General features: G+C 48.8%; 1 protein-coding gene across 4 annotated transcripts in view; it reads right to left on the bottom strand.

Annotated features, from left to right (window-relative positions):
• Positions 1-10,527: 10,527 nt before the first annotated feature.
• Positions 10,528-20,614, bottom strand: part of ARHGEF18 (Rho/Rac guanine nucleotide exchange factor 18) — a 68,132-nt gene continuing 58,045 nt past the window's right edge. For all 4 annotated transcript variants that reach the window (XM_038771999.1, XM_038772001.1, XM_038772000.1 and 1 more), the window contains 4 exons: positions 19,796-20,263; positions 18,895-19,219; positions 15,668-15,793; positions 10,528-15,552 (listed from right to left, as the gene is read on the bottom strand). In XM_038771999.1, the coding sequence (XP_038627927.1) occupies positions 15,389-15,552; positions 15,668-15,793; positions 18,895-19,219; positions 19,796-20,263 (1,083 nt within the window). In that variant the 3' untranslated portion in view covers positions 10,528-15,388. The remainder of the gene's footprint in view (positions 15,553-15,667; positions 15,794-18,894; positions 19,220-19,795; positions 20,264-20,614) is intronic.

Raw genomic sequence — 20,614 nt, 5'->3', positions numbered from 1 at the left:
GGAACCCCCACAGTAAGGGGATGGGGGGGAGGAGGAGCCTGCAAATGAGACTGAGAATGAATGGCCGGAGAGATAAGAGGAGAACCAGGAGAGGACGGAGTCTGTGAAGCCAAGGTTGGATAGGGTGCTGAGGAGAAGGGGGTGGTCCACAGTGTCGAAGGCAGCTGAGAGGTCGAGGAGGATTAGGATAGAGTATGAGCCGTTGGATTTGTTGTGGAATGTAGGGGACGGAAGCCAGACTGGAGGGGGTCGAGGGGAGAGTTGGTGTTGAGGAATTTGAGGCAGTGCGTGTAGACAACTCGTTCAAGGAGTTTGGAAAGGAATGGTAGGAGGGATATGGGGCGATAACTAGAAGGTGAGGTGGGGTCAAGAGAGGGTTTTTTTAGGATGGGAGAGACATGGGCATGTTTGAAGGCAGAGGGGAAGGAACCAGTGGCTAATGCCATAGTTACAGGCTTGTGAGACAGAGAAGATAGTGACCTTGTCTACAGTGATGGGAAAGACATGGGGGTTGGGGAGACAGGGTGTGGGTGAAGGTGAGTTCTGTTTTGGACTTGGAGAGACCAAGTGGTTAGTCAATTGGATTTACTGAGCACTTACTGTGCAGAGCACTATACTGAGCACTTGGGAGAGTACGATACAACAATGAACTGACATATTCCCCACCCACGACAAGCTTACAGTTTAGAGGGACTGTTAGTGGGGGCGGCAGATGATCAGACCCAATGAACAGGTTAGCTTGCAAGAAATGTGCAAATGGACAAAGAGAGTTAATAAATAGGAGGGAGAGAGCTGGTGGCTTTAGTGGCAGTCGTCAGGAGTTTGTTGGATGCAGAGAAGACTGGGCAATCCTGGAGGTTTTGAGAAGTGAGGAGATATGGATTGAATGGTTTTTCAGAAAAATGATCCAGGCAACAGAGTGATGTATGAATGGGAGAGGGAAGAGACTAGAGGCAGGGAGGTCAACGAGAAGGCTGATACAATTATCAAGCTGGAATACAGCATGTACCTGGACTAGGGTGGCTGTTTGGATGGAAACGAAGAGCGAATTCTGGAGATGCTGGGGAGAAAGGAACGACAAGATTTGATGACGGAGTGAAAATGAGGGTTGAAAGAGAGGGAGGAGTAAGAGATAATGCCAAGCTTGTGGGCTTTGGAGAAGGGAGGATGGTGGTGTCAACTGTGATGGAAAATATGTGGAGGAGAGAATTTGGAACAGAAGACGAGGAGTTCAGTTTTGGACATATTGAGTTTGAGGTCTCAGTTGGAAAGCCATGTAGAGATGTCCTGGTAGCAGGTGGGGATATGAGACTGCAGATGAGACTTCCCATGCCATTTTTTTGCAGCTGACTACCAATTCTACCTCACTAGCCCAACTTTTTTATGGTATTTGTTAAGTGCTACTTGCCCAGGCACTGTTTTAATCACTGGAGTAGATACAAGCTAATCAGGTTGGATACAGTCCCTGTCCCACATGGGGCTCACAGCCTTAATCATCATTTTACAGATGAGGGAACTGAAGCACAAAGAAGTTGAGATTGCCCAAGGTCACACAGCAGACAGGAGGAGCCGGGATTAGAACCCAGGTCCTTTTGATTCCCCGGCCTGTGCTCTATTCATTAAACCACACTTCTTCTCACTAGTCCTGACTTCTCTCAGAAAAGACAAGGTTAAGTAGTGGTCCAGTGTCAAAGACGGGCGAGAAGGTCGAGAAGGATTAGCTTTGGCAATTGAATCGATTGCTAGCTTTGGCAAGAAGGTCATTGGTGAGCCTGGAGAGAGCTGCTTTAGTAGAGTGGAGGGGGAAGAAACCACTTTGTAGATTGTTAAGAGGAAATTTGGTTTTTTGGAGACAGTTATATTTATAACCTGCTCGAGGAGTTTGGACAGGAATGTGAGAAGGGAGATGAGGTGATAGCTGAATGGTTCACTGGGATCCCAGAAAGGTTTTATTTTGTTTGTTTGTTTTTTTGAGGAGCCACATGGGTGCATTTGAAGGCAGAGGGGAAGGAAGCACCAGAAAGATGAGTCTTTGAAAATGACCACCTGGAAGGAAGATTGGGTGCAAAGTGGTTGTAGAAGATGAGAGGGGATGAGGGTGGAAGCCCTGGTGGAGGGGGTTGAAAGCAGGCAGGGGAATCTCTATCAACATTCATTCATTTATTCAATCATTTATTAAGTGCTTACTGTGTGCAAAGCACTGTACTAAGCACTTGGGAAGGTACAACAATTAACAGTGACATTTCCTGCCCACAGCGAACTCACAGTCTAGAGAGGGAGAGACAGACATCAATACAAATAAACATTCAATCATATTTATTGAGTGCTTACTGTGTGCAGAGCACTGTACTAAGCACTTGGGAAGTACAAGTTGGCAACATATAGAGAGACGGTCCCTACCCAACAGTGGGCTCACAGTCTATAAGGGGGAGACAGAGAACAAAACAAACCATATTAAGATAAAATAAATAGAATAAACATGTACAAATAAAATAGAGTAATAAATATGTACAATCACAAACATATATACATATATACAGGTGCTGTGGGGAGGGGAAGGAGGTAAGGCGGGGGGGTGGGGAGGGGGAAGAGGGGGAGAGGAAGGAGGGGGCTCAGTCTGGGAAGGCCTCCTGGAGGAGGTGAGCTCTCAGTAGGGCCTTGAAGGGAGGAAGAGAGCTAGCTTGGCGGATGTGCAGAGGGAGGGCATTCCAGGCCAGGGGGATGATGTGGCTGGGGGTCGATGGCGGGACAGGCAAGAACGAGGCACGGTGAGGAGATTAACGGCAGAGGAGCAGAGGGTGCAGGCTGGGCTGTAGAAGGAGAGAAGGGAGGTGAGGTAGGAGGGGGCGAGGTGATGGAGAGCCTTGAAGCCGAGGGTGAAGAGTTTTTGCCTGATGTGTAGGTTGATTGGTAGCCACTGGAGATTTTTGAGGAAGGGAGTAACATGCCCAGAGAGTTTCTGGACAAAGACAATCCGGGCAGCGGTGTGAAGTATGGATTGAAGTGGGGAGAGACAGGAGGATGGGAGATCGGAGAGGAGGCTGATTCAGTAATCCAGACGGGATAGGATGAGAGCTTGTTGCCAACTTGTACTTCCCAAGCGCTTAGTACAGTGCTCTGCACACAGTAAGCACTCAATAAATACGATTGATTGATTGATTGATTGATTGAACGAGCAGGGTAGCAGTTTGGATGGAGAGGAAAGGGCAGATCTTGGCAATGTTGCGGAGGTGAGACCGGCAGGTTTTGTTGATGGATTGGATGTGAGGGGTGAACGAGACAGCGGAGTCGAGGATGACACCAAGGTTGCGGGCTTGTGAGACGGGAAGGATGGTAGTGCCGTCAACAGTGATGGGAAAGTCAGGGAGAGGGCAGGGTTTGGGAGGGAAGACAAGGAGTTCAGTCTTGAACATGTTGAGTTTTAGGTGGCGGGCAGACATCCAGATGGAGATGTCCTGAAGTCAGGAGCAGATGAGAGCCTGGAGGGAGGGAGAGAGAGCAGGGGCAGAGATGTAGATTTGGGTGTCATCAGCATAGAGATGATAGTTGAAGCTGTGGGAGCGAATGAGGTCACCAAGGAAGTGAGTGTAGATCAAGAACAGAAGGGAACGAAGAACTGAACCTTGACAAACTCCTACAGTAAGGGGATGGGAGGGGGAGGAGGAGCCTGCAAAAGAGACTGAGAATGAACAGCCGGAGAGATAAGAGGAGAACCAGGAGAGGACGTAGTCTGTGAAGCCAAGGTTGGATAGTGTGTTGAGGAGAAGGGGGTGGTCCACAGTGTCAAAGGCAGCTGAGAGGTCGAGGAGGATTAGGATAGAGTATGAGCAGTTGGATTTGGCAAGCTGGAGGTCATTGGTGACATATGACAAATGACAGATATGTACTTCAGTGCTATGGGGCTGGGAGGGGGTGGTAAGAGCAAAGGGAGCAAGTCAGGGCGATGCAAAGGGGAGTAGGAGATGAGGAAAAGTGGTGGCTTAGAAGGCCTCTAGGAGGAGTTGGCTGAGAAGGAGCACAGAGTGGATGTGAGTGAGAGAGAGCAGCGAAGGTGAGGTGAAAAATTTAGAGAGTTCATGCCTGGTGGTTTCTGTTTTGTCAAAGTAGTTGGCAATGTGATCCGGGTGAGTGCCAAAGGGGCTGGGGGGCCCTGGGGTTTCAGGAGGAAGCTTATGGCTGGATTAATTGGTGGGGACAATGGGAATGGGAGTCAAGGAGGGAGGAGAAGTGTGAAAAAGAGGGCAGAATTATAGCCAGTGAAGTTGAAGTGGCTGAAATTGGCCTGATAACTGCATTTGCTCCCCAGTTAAAGCCCCGGGTGAGGAGGAAACACACTGGAGAGGTGATCCAGGGCTCTGCCTTGGTGGTTCAAGACCTACCAAAGGGCAGAGGGGAGAGAGTCGAGTTTAGGGGAAGAGGGTGGAGTTGAGGGTGTGGATTCTGCATTAAGGGAAGGGAAGGGAAGTCTAGAGATCAGAGGTCTCTGTCATGGGAGAGAACAGTTTTGAGGGGAAGGGGTTGTGGGAGAAAAGGCAGGTTTGGAGGCTGTGGTCGGAGAGTGGAATTTCAGAGTTGTCAAGGTTAGAAAGGTACGATGAATAGTGATGAGGGTGGGGTGATGAGGGTGGGGTGGAGCACGTTAGTGGACTTGAGGAGTAGAGGAAGAGGTGGTGGGGGGAGCTGGGTTGGGTACAGGTAAAGGATGAGGGGGAGTTTGCCTATGATGGGGTGGGGGGCTTCCACAGTCCGCATTTAGTTGGAAAGCTGGAGAGGGGACAGATTGGATATGGGTTGGGTGGGAGTGAGCTGACAGGGCATGTTGCCTTTCAGGTTATTCAGTAAAGCAGAAGACAGCGTGACCTGACAACCTATTCAAAAACCTTCCAATACCTCTCAAGCCAGTCTGAGAGAGAGAAGCAGCATGGCGTCGTGGATAGAGACAAGCCTGGGAGTCAGAAGGTCATGGGTTCTAATCCCGGATCTGCCACTTGTCAGCTGTGTGACTTTAGGCAAGTCACTTCACTTCTCTGGGCCACAGTTACCTCATCTGGAAAATGGGGATTAAGACTGGGAGGCCCACGTGGGACAGGGACTGTCCAACCCGATTGGCCCGTATCCACCTCAGCACTTAGTAATAATAATAATGATGGTATTTATTAAGTGCTATGTGCAAAGCACTGTTCTAAGCATTAGGGAGGTTACAAGGTGATCAGGTTGTCCCTCGGTGGGCTCACAGTCTTAATCCCCATTTTACAGATGAGGTAACTGAGGCTCAGAGAAGTTAAGTGACTTGCCCAAGGTCACACAGCAGACATGTGGGGGAGCCGGGATTCGAACCCATGACCTCTGAGTCCAAAGCCCGTGCTCTTTCCATTGAGCCACGCTGCTTCTCTAGAAGTAATGGCATTTATTAAGCGCTTACTATGTGCCAAGCACTGTTCTAAGCGCTGGGGAAGTTACAAGGTGATCAGGTTGTCCCACGGCTGCCTCACAGTCTTAATCCCCATTTTACAGATGAGGTTACTGAGGCACAGAGAAGTGAAGTGACTTGCCCAAAGTCACACAGCTGACACTTGGCAGAGCCGGGATTCGAACCCATGACCTCTGACTCCAAAGCCCAGGCTCTTCCCATTGCGCCACGCTGCTTAGTACAGTGCCTGGCGCATAGTAACTGCTTAACAAATACCACAATCATTATTATTTCTGTCCACTATGGATATATGTGTCTATATATCCACACACATATATGGATCATATTTGAGTGCTTACTGAGTGCAGAACACTGTACTAAATCCTTGGGAGAGTACAATGTAACAGAGACAGAAGGCATGTTCCTTGCCCACAGTGAGTTTACCGTCGAGAGGTAATGTAAAATATATGATTGTGTGTGCATGTTCATTAAGCAAGTTCATTACTGTGTCAGACCAATGATTCACCCATCCCAGCGTCCTTGCCTCGGACAGACAACAGGGTGCCTGATGTTTCTTTCGGATCCTTTTAAAACAGACAACTCCATTTGCTGAAACAAATTTATGGTCCCTGGCCACCTGTATGCTCTTGGCTCAGTGTCAGCCCAAGGCACAGAAAGACAATTCTATTCTTTTGGCAGCCCCTTGAGCCCTGCACAAAATGCTAAAGGTGCACTCTGAAGTCCCAGTCAGAGCAGGGCTAGGAGCAAAGGCTGAAGCCAGGCAACCTTGCCAGCTGCACGGCTAGGGCTCCTTGCCAGAGTCAGGCAGTTTGGCCAATTTGGAGAGTTACAGATTAGGATCAAGGCAAGAAAATCTAAAGGCTGTGGAGTCATTAACTTGCCCTGGGTGACGTGTCTTTTCTGCTTTGCAGGAAGAGGATGTTTATAGTTTATGTTAAACAAGTTCTCCCTTCTTCTCTCTCATGGAATTCCCTCTTTCCCAGATAATAATTTATGTTTTCTTTGAACGAATGTTGGAGGCAGCCAGGGGAGATTGAGGAGAGACTGCCGACGGGTGCCTCAGGGGATTGGCCACGAGTATAAGGGGAGGGGTGGGGGGATGAGCAACAGAGGTGCTGAAGGTGCAGCTGAGAGTGGAGAGGTGGGAAAGGGTTTGAACGTCAAAAGCCCAGGTAGGGAGTTGAGGTGGTAGTATTGCAGCAGAGTAGAAAATTGAAGGCAGCCCAAAACGTTACCTGCCCCCAGAGAGAGAATGGGATAAATGCCTACTAATTTAGACTGTAAACTCCCCGAGGGCAGGTATTGTACCTATTAATTCTATTTACTCCCAGGTGCTTAATACAGTGCTCCTCCCCCTCTAGATTATATTCATTCATTCGATCATATTTGAGAATTGTCAGCTGTGTGACTTTGGGCAAGTGACTTCTCTGTGCCTGTTACCTCATCTGTAAAATGGGGATTAAGACTGTGAGCCCCACGTAGGACAAGCTGATCACCTTGTAACCTCCCCAGCGCTTAGAACAGTGCTTTGCACATAGTAAGCACTTAATAAATGCCATCATTATTATTACTACGTAAGATCGTTGTGGGCAGGGAATGTGTCTACCAACTGTTATACTGTACTCTCCCAAGTGCTTAGTACAGTGCTCTGTATGCAGTAAGCACTCAATAAATATGATTATCTCGGGGGTGGTGGTGGTGCTTGGAAACTGTATTCCTTCTTTTAGGCCACTACTTCCTCATTCAGGTTCTCTAAACAATAAGCTCGTCTCTAGACTGTAGTCTTGTTGTAGACTTTTTTAAAAAAAATATTTGTTAAGCACTTACTGTGTGCCAGACACTATACTGAGCTGGGGGAAATACAAGCTAATGATATTGGACATTGTCCATGTCCCACATGGGGCTCATTGTCATTCAATATTTACTGAGCACTTACTCTGTGCATAGCACTGTATTAAGAGGCTGGGAGAGTACAATATAACAAGAGACACATTCTCTGCCCACGATGAGCTTATAGTCTAGTGGGGGAGACAGACAATATAGATATATAAATTACAGTTATGCACATAAATGCTGTGGGGCTGGGAGGGGGGATGAATAAAAGGAGCAAGTCAGGGCAACACAGAAGGGAGTGGAAGAGGAATGGAGGGCTTAGTCAGGGAAGGCCTCTAGGAGATGTGTTTTTAATAAGGCTTTGAAGAAGGGGAGCGTAATTGTCTGTCAGATTAGAGGAGGGAGGGCATTCCAGGCCAGAGGCAGGAAGTGGGCGAGGGGTCAACAGTGAGATAGATGAGTTTGAAGTACAGTGAGGAGGTTAGCATTAGAGAAGTGAAGTGCGTGGGCTGGGTTGTAGCAGGAGAGTAGCAAGGTGATTTAGGAGGGGGCAAGGTGACTGAGTGCTTTAAAGCCAATGGTGAGGAGTTTTTGTTGGATGTGGAAGTGGATGGGCAACCACTGGTTTCTTGAGGAGCAGGGAAACATGGCCTGGACATTTTTGTAGAAAAATGATCTGGGCAGCAGAGTGAAGTATGGACTGAAATGGGGGGAGGAGGCTGGGAGGTCAGCAAGGAGGCTGATACAGTAATCAAGGTGGGATAGGCTAAGAGATTGGATGAACGTGATAGTTTGGATGGAGAGGAAAGGGCGGGTTTTAGCCATGTCGAGAAGGTGGAGCTAACAGGATTTACTGATGGACTGAATATGTGGGTTGAATGAGAGAACAGTCAAGGATGATGCCAAGGTTATGGGCTTGTGAGACAGGGAGGGCGGTGTTGCCATCTACAGTGATGGGAAAGTCAGGAAGAGGACAGGGCTTGGGTGGGAAGATAATAATAATGGCATTTATTAAGCGCTTACTATGTGCAAAGCACTGTTCTAAGTGCTGGGGAGGTTAACAAGGAGATCAGGTTGTCCTATGGGGGGCTCACAGTCTTAATCCCCATTTTACAGATGAGGGAACTGAGGTCCAGAGAAGTGCAGTGATTTGCCCCACAGCTGACAAGTGGCGGAGCTGGGATTTGAACCCACGACCTCTGACTCCAAGCCCGGGCTCTTTCCATTGAGCCACGCTGCTTCTCTTAAGATAAGGAGCTCTGTTTAGACACGTTAAGCTTGAGGTGATGGGAGGGCATCCCAGTAGAGATGTCTTGAAGGCAGGAGGAAATGCAAGACTGCAGAGAGGGAGAGAGATCAGGGCTGGAGATGTAGATTTGGGTATCATCCGTATAGAGGTTTTAATCCCAATTTTACAGATGAGGGAACTGAAGTAGAGAAGTGAAGTGACTTGCCCAAGGTTACACAGCAGACAAGTGGCAGAGCCAGGATTAAAACCCAGGTCCTTCCGACTCCCCAGCCCTCACTCTATCCACTAGGCCACGCTTTGGGAGAGCACAAGCTGAGCACAGCAAGTGATCAATAAGTACTAATACTAATAGTAATTAATAATTATGGTATTTGCTAAGCACTTACTTTGTGCCAGGCACTGTACTAAGCGCTGGGGTGGATACAAGCAAATCAGGTTGGACACAGTCCCTGTCCCTCATGGGGCTCACAGTCTCAATCCCCATTTTCCAGATGAGGGAACTGAGGCCCAGCAGAGTTAAGTGACTTGCCCAAGGTCACACAGCAGACAAGTGGCGGAGCTGGGATTAGAACCCATGACCTTCTGACTCCCAGGCCTGTGCTCTATCCACTATGCCATGCTGCTTCTCATGCTACTACTGATCGACTGCCAGAGCAAATCAGCCCGAAGAGAGGGCAGAAGTTCAGGGAGAGACCCACGAGGTCAGGAGGTGCCTGCGTGCCCAGAAAGTCCAACCCTGAGGACCTTTAACCTTAGGTAAGTTGAATCTCATCAGTACACTGGACTTTGTTCTCATTGCAAACTCAGGACCAAGTGCATGCCCTCAATCACTCATCAGCTTGAACCTAACGTTCTTAATATGTGATCATTAGAACGTAGCCACGTGGGACTTCAAAGAAAGGAACAAGATAAAAACTGAAGTTTTTCACAACACTTGCTATCTAGGGTCCATTCAAGACCTGCTGACAAGTCAGATCCTCTGGAAGAAATAAGGGTTTCTGGTTTGCTCAGGAGCTGTCACCAGAAACCTTTACAAGGCTCTGGACAGGAAGCAGTCCTGAACTTAAACCTGTCCTGTCCACATTTAGTCTTTCCCCACACCAGGGTCCCAGCCATTAACCAGCTGCCTGCCCTTCCCCTCCCCCAGCTAAGTCTGCAGAAATGTTCTCCCTCCTACTTGGACTGAGAGCCTCTTGTGGGACCTGATTATCTTGTACCTACCCCAGTGCTTAGTACAGTGTTTGGCACATAGTAAGCACTTAAATACCACAAAGATGATTATTTTTATTATTTTCTCTAGGGACTTGGAAGTATAAGGAGAGATGAATAGAAGGGCCGCATTGTTGATTGAGAGGGGAAACCAGTTAAAGGTATGTAAACCTGCTAGGGCCCAAATTTTCCACCTTGAAAAATTTACCCACGAGTCCATCTTGAGAGGCCAGCGTCTCAGGCAGGTTTTACTCATGAGGGCCTATCCCAGTGTCTCAGCCTGGCCCTTAACTGGGGTGAGGTTGGACCCACCCCCCAGTCTCCTGCTCAGCAGGAGCCCCAGTGCCTGGCAGCAGAGGAGGGGTGTCCTCGGGCTCCTGCAGTAGTCAGGCAGTTCATCTTTCTGAAGGGAGCAAGCCGGGCAGACCGAAGGCTGCCCTTGCTGAAAGCACACACAGCGAAATGCCCCTTTCACAGCAGCTGCTGAGCACACTTCCCAGGTCTCTCCTGCTTGGGATCAGAGACTTGGCCATCAGACAGAGAAACGCAGAACTCGCCCACTTGTGACTTCCACCCCCACAAGCCACAAGGCACCAGGCTGAGGCAGCCGGCCCCCACCCCCCCGTTCTTTCAAGGCCAAGCGACAGACGGTTGACACTCATTCCTCCAAGGGCAGCTGAGGCTCGTTCCTGGCATCTGCCACGGCTCTTGGCGCCCTCTAGTGGGATGCCACGCAGCTAAGCGGGGGCCGTCGCCTGCGCCCAAGAGGAAGACATTTTCCCAACTTTAATGCCAGAGACTCGACTGATTTTTAGATGGATTTTTATTGCTAGAATCAGGACTTAGCACTAAGGCAGCTCTGAAATCCCGCAGTAGAGAAGCTGCACAATCATGGTAAAAGTAACTGGTTGGTGTACTAAGATTAGGACCACAATTAACAAAGAAGTGCACAACTCAACGGCAATATTAACAATTGTTTTACCACCAATTTTACAAATAAAATTAGACACTACAAAGTCACTCATATGCCTGGCAGGAGAAGAATTATTTACAACGTTGCCATTTCTTCGGAAACCACCGAGAAAGCTCCCCAACTACATGGCCCATTTTCAATCCCATGACCCCTTTGGTCGTGATCATCTGAGAAATCGCTGGAGCTCACGGGATCGATAAACCAGATCTAAGACTAGACAGCATCCAACTATCACAGCTCAGTGAGATGCACTCGGGGGGTTGATACCGACAATTACTGTGTGAGATTTTTCCTTCTTCGATCCAACAAAACCAGAATTTAAAGTAAACTTATCTAAAGTGCTCCAATACTTTTCAGTACAAAAATATAAAACACTGATTAGAAGAAACATGGCACAAATGAAATTGAGTGTGTAATACATATACTCCGAGGACAAATAACGGCTACCGCTGAACAGCGACTGGATTTTTCCTAAAGAAACTTCTCCTCCTTAGCACATCCCTGATCTACGAGCACATCCCTGGGGAAAATGGGAACTCTGGCGGCAGCAGAAATGCCGCTCTGAGAGGAGGATGGAGATGGGACCGGGGGCACCAAGAACGCCCAGGAAAATACCCAAAGGACTTTTCCAGAGAGATACAGATGGCTTCCCCCATTGGGAGAGGGGCTTTCAAGCTTCCAGTCTCTTCTGCTAGTTCACGGGAATGTCCGGATGCTAATTCAGTTCACCTCAGTACATTGTAATACACTATAATTTATAGTTACTTTTGCTCCACTGACACCAGGGGCAGCAAGAAGTCACAGGACAACAGGGAAAGCAACGCCCCCGAGTTGAGAGGGTCTGGCCTCGCAGAACGATCGCTGGTCCACAAAGCCCATGGGACACTGCTGCTAGGAGCACTCCGTCCTACGGGGTAGGCGGCGGACACTGGAAGTCGGGGACAGACCAAATCGGAATCTACAGTGTCAGAGGGCAAAGAAAGACTCCTATTTACTTCAAGGAACCAAGGTGCTCAATAGTCTAGAAAAGAAAAACTTCTCAGGACAGGCAACTTCTCTCCAAAGTTGGAAGGTCAGACTTCCTATTCCCACAGGTCACGGGCACGTTCACCTGAAGCTAAACACAAACACTTAGCCTACATTCTACGTTTAGTTAAGTAGAGAATCAGAGAGTAAGAGAGCTGGAAGAGACTTCAAAAGTCATCTGGTCCAGTCCCCTGCCTCCAAGCTGGCCAGTGACTAAGCCACCCAGGCCAGATGCTTGTCTATTTTTTTTCTTACCCTTAAGTCAAAACTGTAGTTACGCCTAATATCAATCTGCCACAATAAATGAAATGACCAGAATTTAAACTTGCAAAATAAAAGCAGCAAAACATTCACTCCTGATCTCTAAATGGAATTCAGAGTAAAATACAAATCTCATTTCAAAGTTACTATGGTTACGTTCCAAAAAGATACATAATAGAATAGAAAGCCTGTGACAGGCGTTGAGGAAGAATAAGGAACTTCCACAAGGAAACTGAGTCTGTCAGGGGACCGAGAGTAAAGCCCTCCACTCCACACTCGTGGCAGGAAGGTGGGCTGGGCTGCCCACTGCTTCCCTTGGTTAGCTTTGCAGTAACCAAGTCAGTTTCCCACCGCGTTTGAAGTACGACAGCCCACAGGACGTACAAGGCACCTGGTTCGTTTGGGGCAGGAATGGCTTCCTTTGGGATTCTTCTAGCTGGCTTGGGCCACTCAACTGCTCTGAACCGCTTCCAACCCACACTCTCCCCTGCTCATTGCCCCTCCGTCACCACACAGCGCCTGGTGGAGGCTGCTATCTTCCCCAGTGCCCCAGAGCCTATGCTTTTGCCGCTGCCACCCCACCGGACAGCCAAAGGAGAGCCCTGCAGATCTGATTTCCGAGACCACCCCCTCACCCCCGGCAATAGAATGCCTCAACGCCCCTTGGTTTGAGAAATGCCGGTTTGGTCAATGACATTTTTACACCTGGGGCGCAACAGCAGCACACCAGGTGTTTTGCTATTGCCCCTGGACACCACTAACCGGCCCTCAATCGTGAATCATTCGGCCATGCGTCTGGGTGCTTAAAATGGGGCCCCATCCTTAGCCGATCCACTCTCCACTCAACACACAGGTGAGGTCCACTGAACCTCAAGGACAATTCCAACGAGGGAATCAAGTCCTAATATCAGGATCCAACTTTTCATTTGAAAGCTGGTGGGTCAGGTCATTCTGGAACTGGCAGTCACTGGCCACCAAGAGCCCGAGGTCCTGGAAAGTGAAGTGGTGGAGGCTCTTCCCTTGACACCTCGGGTTCGAAGTCCCAAGCACTAAAATACCATTACAGCAAACGGGCTCCCAGCTTTCAGAGTTTCACCAGGTGGCCAAAAACAGAATGACCCCCTCACCGTCCCCTGCTGGAGCAGGGGGCCAGAGACAGAGGCTGGAAGCTGCCAGGCCCCAGCTGAAGCCAAGACACCAACAGGTCAAGACGGGGCCCTCAACGGGGATTGGTTGGCTGACCAGAGATTAGGGAACCCTAGATCAGCCAGTCCCTCCGGCTCCCGCACAAATCCTCTTCTTTAAATTAAACAACATTTCATGCAGAGCCGTAGGAAAATCAATTTAGCTCCAGCTATTTCCCCCACCAGAAAGGCAAAGAATGTTTACAGGATTCTTGCCCCTTCCCCCACCTCCACACAATAAGATTTCTTTTTGCTTCTGGCCCTCGTCAGGGTTCGACTGCTGCCAAAATAACAGGTAACAGGTTAGCCTCTATTCCTCTCGGGAAATTCTATGGGTCAATCTACGACACCTCCATCTCTTTCTTGCTGAACACCACAGAGCCCAGGGCTGGTGGTACCTTTAACTTGTTACACCTACTTGCAACCCATTTAACTGCCCCATTTCAGTCGATAACAACCAGCCCACTGGTCAACAGCCACCGAAAACTGGCCCAAAAGATTCCCTGCCTATAGCTGAGTTCAGTCAGTCTGGATAGCAAGCCTCTAAGAAACACTTTTCCCAAAGGGGGGGTGGGGGAGAGGTTTCCTTCACCTTTGAGTCTTGAGGCTTCATTCACTTCCTCCCCCTGGCACTACTGCCCTATGGCCTGCAGAGTGGTGAAGCTGAGCTCATGTGAAAGCCAGCCTGACGGCTCAAGAGACCGCACGTGGCCAACTTGATTTCGCATATCCAACCTGTGCCGGGTTCCATGACAATCCAAAGTCCTGCATATTCCCAGTATGGGTGAGAACCGAGAGCATGACAGGATTACGTAGAAAACAAAATTCGCAATACCAATGACAGCCCTTTTCTGCCTCTCAGAGATGTTGTGAGGACAAAATGAGATAACTGACGTGAAAGCACTTTGGAAAATACAAATTCAAGGCATTACTAATTACGAATGGACACATTTCCATAAAAACGCATTGTTTTTGAACGTCAGAATGATTTTCTTTTCACCATATTAAAACAATTTGTGAAAAGTCAATCTCATATAACCAGAGGTTTCAAATCAATGGCTAAACAGTTTGGTCCATGGTCACTGATTTCTTTCTTTCACTTTTTTTTTCAAACCTGCCCTTTTCCCCTTTGTTCCTGATGTGTTTCTGCGGATCAGTCCCCGCTCGGAGAACGCCCGCTTTGGCGCACTCTCTATTTTATGCCAACACCTCAGAGAACAGGGTGGTCACAATCTAGAAGACAAAGGATTATAGAAGACAGTAACCTATTGCACTCGGCTTGCTTTTTTTTTTATACTTAGCATCTTCATCAACGATCGGGAAAACTTCCCTGATCTTGAGGTTCACTATGAACCAACATATGATTTGCTTTTGGAAATTTGTACCACACCCAGTTATGCCTCAAAAGTGTTTAAGGCGCCATTTCTGAAGATGGACATTGTATCGCTTGCAAATCCGTGTGATGGCCAAGAGAGCGGGTTGCTAGTACGGCCCTTCACCCCGCTATGAGGTGGAATCACATTCCAAACGTTGGCTTTTTGTGGGCCAGGTAGGGCTCGGAGCACCTAGGCTCCCTAGCAGTTTAAAGGCCCAAACCACCTGGCACCCCAAGGACATGTTCTAACTCACTCACTCACTAAAAGGAATGGGAGTTCCATGTCCCTGGCAGAAGCAGGTAGCTCATGTCTATCTTGCTGTTGCTGATAAGTCCGCACCTTAAGGTGCTGGCTTGTCCTCTGGCTGGTTATTTGTCTGAAATCCCATTCAGTGGCCACTGCTCTATAAAAACAGATTTAAAATAGTTTTCTTTTTTACCCAAATGGGATTTTTCCCCTCTTAAAACAGCTCGCAGCTCACCTCTGTATGGTTCACCTTCCAATTAAAACATTTTTTTCTTAAAAAGAGGTTTAAAAAAACCCCAAAAAACAACTCAACCAGGAACCACTGTACTGCAGATTCCCCAAAAAGGGCAAAACGACAGCAGATGGCAAAATACCAATAGAATCTAAGCCATGTTAAAGTCAATGGTCATCCTACTTGGAAAGAGTAAAGGAAATAACGTTGTCATGATGACCCCTTTAGAGTTCTCAGTAGAACGTTAACTTGCCGCAAGTTAACATTCTACTCCAGTCCTGATGGGTGACGCTGAAGGTATCAGTGTTGCACTGGAGTTTGCCTTTTGGTTCATTCAGAGAGGATGGCATCAGGCACCTCTTCATCATTTAGAAAAAGATGACATCTTCCTTGTTGGCATCATCGTCGGAAGAGACCTGGGATGGGGCAGGGGCCGCCACCGTAGGTTGAAAGGGGACGCTACTCAGCTTAAACGCATTCCCGGGGCCGGAAGGAAACTGCTCTGGCAGAATGTCAGTCGGCGCAGAGGACTCTAGAGAACAAGAGAGTCACAAAGAGCCCGAGATCGGCAGGAAGGTTCGCGGTGCATGGACCCACTTAAACCACCTCCCGCTCCTGGTCAGCAGAGGTCCCCACGAGGCGCTTACCTGGATGCGCGGGAGCAGGCTGGCTGTTTGGCAGGACTGGGCTCACGGACCTGCGGTTCTTCAGGGTGTTTTCATCTCTGCCCATGAGCTTAGTGAGCAGCAGTTGCTGTTTCAGGTCGAATGAGACTGAAAGCAAAAGACACACATGCACTGAGCCATTTGGCCTCATTCGGGAGCCTGCTTTCTGACCTCGGCCCCAAGCGTCCCCTGCTTCCGGCAGCCAGAGGAGGGCTGATCTTATTGATCGGAGCTTCGGCACAGAGACCTTTTCAAATGCTCCCTTAGGAGAAAAAGACTTCAGAGTCCCATTCACCGCCTCACCCGCCCCAACACTCCAATTCATAGCCTCAATTCAGAAGATGTTGCCTATCTCAATCAAGAGATTGAGAAGTAGTGTGGTCCAGTGGATAGAGCATGGGAATCAGAAGGACCTGAGTTCTAATCCTGATCCTCTGCTTGTCTGCAGTGGGCCCTTAGGCAAGTCACAAACTTCTCTGTGCCTCAATTACCTCATCTGTAAAATGGGGATTAAGACCGTGAGCCCCATGTGGGACATGAACTGTGTCCAACCTGACTGGTTTTCTATCTACCCCAGTACTTAGTGCCTGGCACAGAGTAGGCGCTTAGCATTAAAAAAACCCAACCAATCAATATTATTTACATCAGTCTGGCTTGCTACAGAGGAGGCACACGTGCTGGGCATAAACACTGTGATAAACAGCTAGCTAGAACACAGAATCAAAGGGTTTCCCCAAGAAAATGAACCCCTTACTTGGACAAGAATTTAAAACAGGAATAGCTGAAATGCGGAACAGTGCAAGGTGGAGGACCTGCTGGAGAACATCTCTCCCACCCGATAAAGTGATTCAACAGCCAAGACATAGAAGCTGCTCATCTCTAATAATAATAATAATGATGTTGGTATTTGTTAAGTGCTTACTATGTGCAAAGCACTGTTCTAAGCGCTGGGGGGAAACACAAGGAGATGAGGTTGTCCCATGTGGGGCTCACAGTCTTAATCCCCATTTTACAGATGAGGGAACTGAGGCACAGAGAAGTGAAGTGACTTGCCCAAGGTCACACAGCAGACATGTGGGGGAGGTGGGATTCGAACCCATGACCTCTGACTTCCAAGTCCGCACTCTTTCCACTGAGCCATGCTGCTTCTCTAGACCGTAAACTCACTGTGGGCAGGGAATGTGTCTGTTGTACTCTCCCAAGTGCTCAGTACAGTGCTCTGTACACAGCAAGCACTCAATAAATATGACTGACTGCCATTTCCCCAGGATATACCTGCCCCACTTGGCCTCCCTTGACATTGCCCCAATCTCCCTTCTCACCCTGTAAAGGCAAGCGCTGTTATCCGGTAAGATGCCAGACTGACTAGCCCAGTGGAAGGCTTGGAAGGGTTTTTCCTTTCCCTGCTGCCCAAATGAACCAGCTGAAGCATCTTGGGACCCCAGAGAGTTTTAGGCCTGAACTTTGATCCACTCAGGGGATGGCCAGCGCAAGCCAGTTTTCTTTCTCACATTTTGTAACATTCTTCAGACCCACAGCGGGCACAGTTTGGTTAATCAGCCTAAGATCGTTATGGGCAATTTTACTCCACATGACCCAGCTGAAGGCACTGAAATCATCAAGTCAGAATCTGAGCTAATGGATCATTTTCTCACATCAGCACTTTTTCATTCCATCCTGTGTCATACACAAGACTCCGTTCCTTTTAGGAAAGCATGAAAAGGTTGCTACAGGCCTGCCAAACCCCAGGGAGACAGCAGACGGAAGATGATTACATGTGGCAGAACCAATTCCAGGGTGGCCAGAGCTTGTAAACCTACTTGCATGGACACAATGTCTGTGGTTCCCCAGAATTTACATCTGGAGTGGAGCTAAAAAAAGAACCATGTAGCTCCAAAATAAATGGGCCACTACTCTCAAGACTACGCTTTTAAGTGGCAGGCAACAGTGGCTTTAGTTGAATCTGTCATCGGCAAAGACCACAGCTTTAAAAGAGCTAAACTGCAATGATCCCTCTCACCACATGCTTCTATTTCGGCTTTTTTAGCTGTGTTTTCTATTTTTAAACCTCGCCGACCGCTAGCATGACTCCAGCACTGAGGTTCTCGGGGGAAAAACCCTGGAGAGATTTGGACAGGAAAATCCCTTCTTAGCTCAGCTGCTGTGGACGCAAGTCTACCACACCCTTGGGCACCAGAACACTGATGCCAGAAAGAAGCAGGTCTCGTTTGTCTTTGGACTTGTTGCTAGAAAGAAGCGAAGTTCTGAGGACAGCCACAGGACTGTTAGCTTAAACGGTTCCAATTTTCTCTTCAAGGCTTGAAACCGAGGTCTGTATTGGCGTTACCAGACTTGGAAGACAGTGCCTATCTAGTTTCTGAACAGGAACGTTTGCTTTCTTACACTGTGGTCATACCCTGTGCTACTCAGGGTGAAACCGTTGAAAGAACTGTCTGTGGGGTTGAGTCACCTTTTCCCTCTCATTTCATTTTTCATGAGTGCCTTAGCCGTGCACTATGCCACAGCTGCCGAGTTTAATTTGCACCATTGGTTATCAGCACCCGGGTCACAGAGTGTTAATTACAGCTCGTGTCCTTTGAACGGGCTCAGTTCCTGCAGCACATGCAAATGTTTGTATTTTAAAATCATGCGGCCGAAATACTTCTTTGCAGGGAATTAGACCCTGCCTCCCCGCATCAAAACCCGCTCCCCTGCCCCCATTTTGAAGCCTGGCCTCAGGCAGCCAGAAATGTAGAAGTCAGTTCTAATGGGGGATTTTGGAGACGTGGGTTGGCTTTCCCGTTACTTTCCCAACACCCCACTTTCCCGCTGATTCTGAAGTGGAGACGTACTTTTGAAAACCCACCCCCAGTCTTGCTTACGAACTCGCACCCAATCCCAATGAACTAAATTTCCAAACAAAAGAGTCTTACTCACCCACCCACATCAACTCCAGGCTCCTTAACCCTAGAAGGTGTCTGCTTGTTTTCAAGACTTCTCTAAGCCATCCAGACCCTCAAACTCAAGTAGCTTTCCCATGGTGGCACAGGGAAGTGGGCTGGGTGAGTATGCACAGGGTTCCCTAGGAAACATAAGGACTTCGGGGCAGAATTCCCGAGGATGAGGCAGGGCCCCCCCGGACTCTCCCCCATGACAGACTGCACTGCCCTCGAGCTGGAGCTGAAGAGAGTGCTTCAGCTCCTTGTTACCTGAGCTGTCTGTCCTTTGGGAGGCTTTGCTCTTCCCGCCCTTCTCTTTGCTTCCTTTGGTGAACACAGCAAGCTTCGTGGGGATCTGCTGCTGAACGGCAGCCTGCTTCTGGATCTGGTTGGTGGCACTCAACAGCTGAATCGGCACATCATTCTTCACGGGGCGGCCCTCCAATGTGGTGCTGTCCCGGCGGATTACCTCGGGGCGCTCAATGTAATCTGTCCCAGACAACAGCACACTTGTTCTTGGGGTGGCTCTCGCCAGCTGCACGGACCCTTCCATCCCTTCTCCATTGAAGCTGGAAGAATGACTCAGACTTTGGCTCTAGAGGGAGAAAAAAAGAAAAAGAAAGAGAGGGAAAGAGAGGGAGGGAAAGAAAGAGAGGGAGGGAAGGAAAGAGAGGGAGGGAAGGATATATTCAACCATCTCCTCTGGACTGTAAGCTCATTGTGGGCAGGGAATGTGTCAGTTCACTGTTGTATTGTACTCTCCCAAGCGCTTAGTACAAGTGCTCTGCATATAGTAAGCACTCAATAAATAGGACTGAATAAATGAAAAGGCGATAATTCTAGAATACCATGTTCAATTATTTCCTTTTGTGGCCCCACTGATCCCCCTCCATTCCCGAGGGGGCCCCACTCATTAGAAAGCTTTCCTTTATCTAGCAGAGTCCAAACACCTGTTGGCCATTTTTAGCTCCCAGAAGGCTGTTCCTCCTTTCCAGCTCTGCTCTCCATCCCCTGGTTCCCCGCTTCAGGCTCAGTGCCTTTTCTGACACTGCCTCCCCAGAGTAATTTCTGCTGCCGGAATAGACACTCTTGTCCTCGGGCAAGAAAATGCCAAAGACACAGCCAAATATCATTACAGAGAGCAGCGTCAAAAGAACAGCCACGTTCTCACCTCTCCGATTTCAGTCGGTCCGGTGCCCGAGACAGTGTTTTGCTTTTTCAGCCTCTTCAGCTGCTCGAGCCGCTCCTTTTCCTTTTCCACAGCCCGCTGCGACTCCCGGAGCCTCTCCAGATCATGCTGGTAGGCCTCTCGTTGCCGATCCAACTCTTCCCTTTCTTGGTTCAAGCGTTCCCTGAGCTGGCGGGATTCGCTCTCTTGTTCCTTTAGCCGGGCCTCTGTGTATTCCAATTCCTTCTGCTGCCGATCCCGCTCGCGTTCCCAACGCTGCTGCTCCTGTTTGAGCTGGTTCTGAATCTTCTGCATGTTCGCCAGCTCTTCTCGCTGCTTCTCAAAGTTGCGCTGCTTCTCTTGTTCCAAGAGGAAGTTTCCACGTGTTGACTGCAGCCGGTACAGCTTCTCTCGCTCTATTGTGATGGCCCGCTGGTTTTCAATGTAACTATCCTGATGAACTATCACTGCCTGAAAGAGCACAACAAGCCTCTATTTGCGTGACATTTTAGGAAAAAAAAAGCTACAACGGGTCGGGGGTGGGGCAGTAGCGGGAACATTAGGAATCACACTCAAATGAAATGAATAAGCAGCCTGGCCTAGTGGGTAAAGCACAGGCCTGGGAGTCAGAAAGACCTGGTTCTAATCCCTGTTCCACCACTTGTCTGATAGGTGACCTTGGGCAAGTCACTTCACTTCTCTCAGTTACCTCATCTGTAAAATGGGGATTAAGGCTGTGAGCTCCCTCATGGGCAGGGAATGTGTCTGCTTACTGTTGTACTCTCCCAAGTGCTTAGTACAGTGCTCTGCACATAGTAAGCG

This window comes from Tachyglossus aculeatus, chromosome X1 (assembly GCF_015852505.1).
Source record: "Tachyglossus aculeatus isolate mTacAcu1 chromosome X1, mTacAcu1.pri, whole genome shotgun sequence".
Lineage (NCBI taxonomy): Eukaryota > Metazoa > Chordata > Mammalia > Monotremata > Tachyglossidae > Tachyglossus > Tachyglossus aculeatus.
Note: the sequence above shows the minus strand (reverse complement) of the source record. Positions and strands in the feature narration are given on the sequence as shown.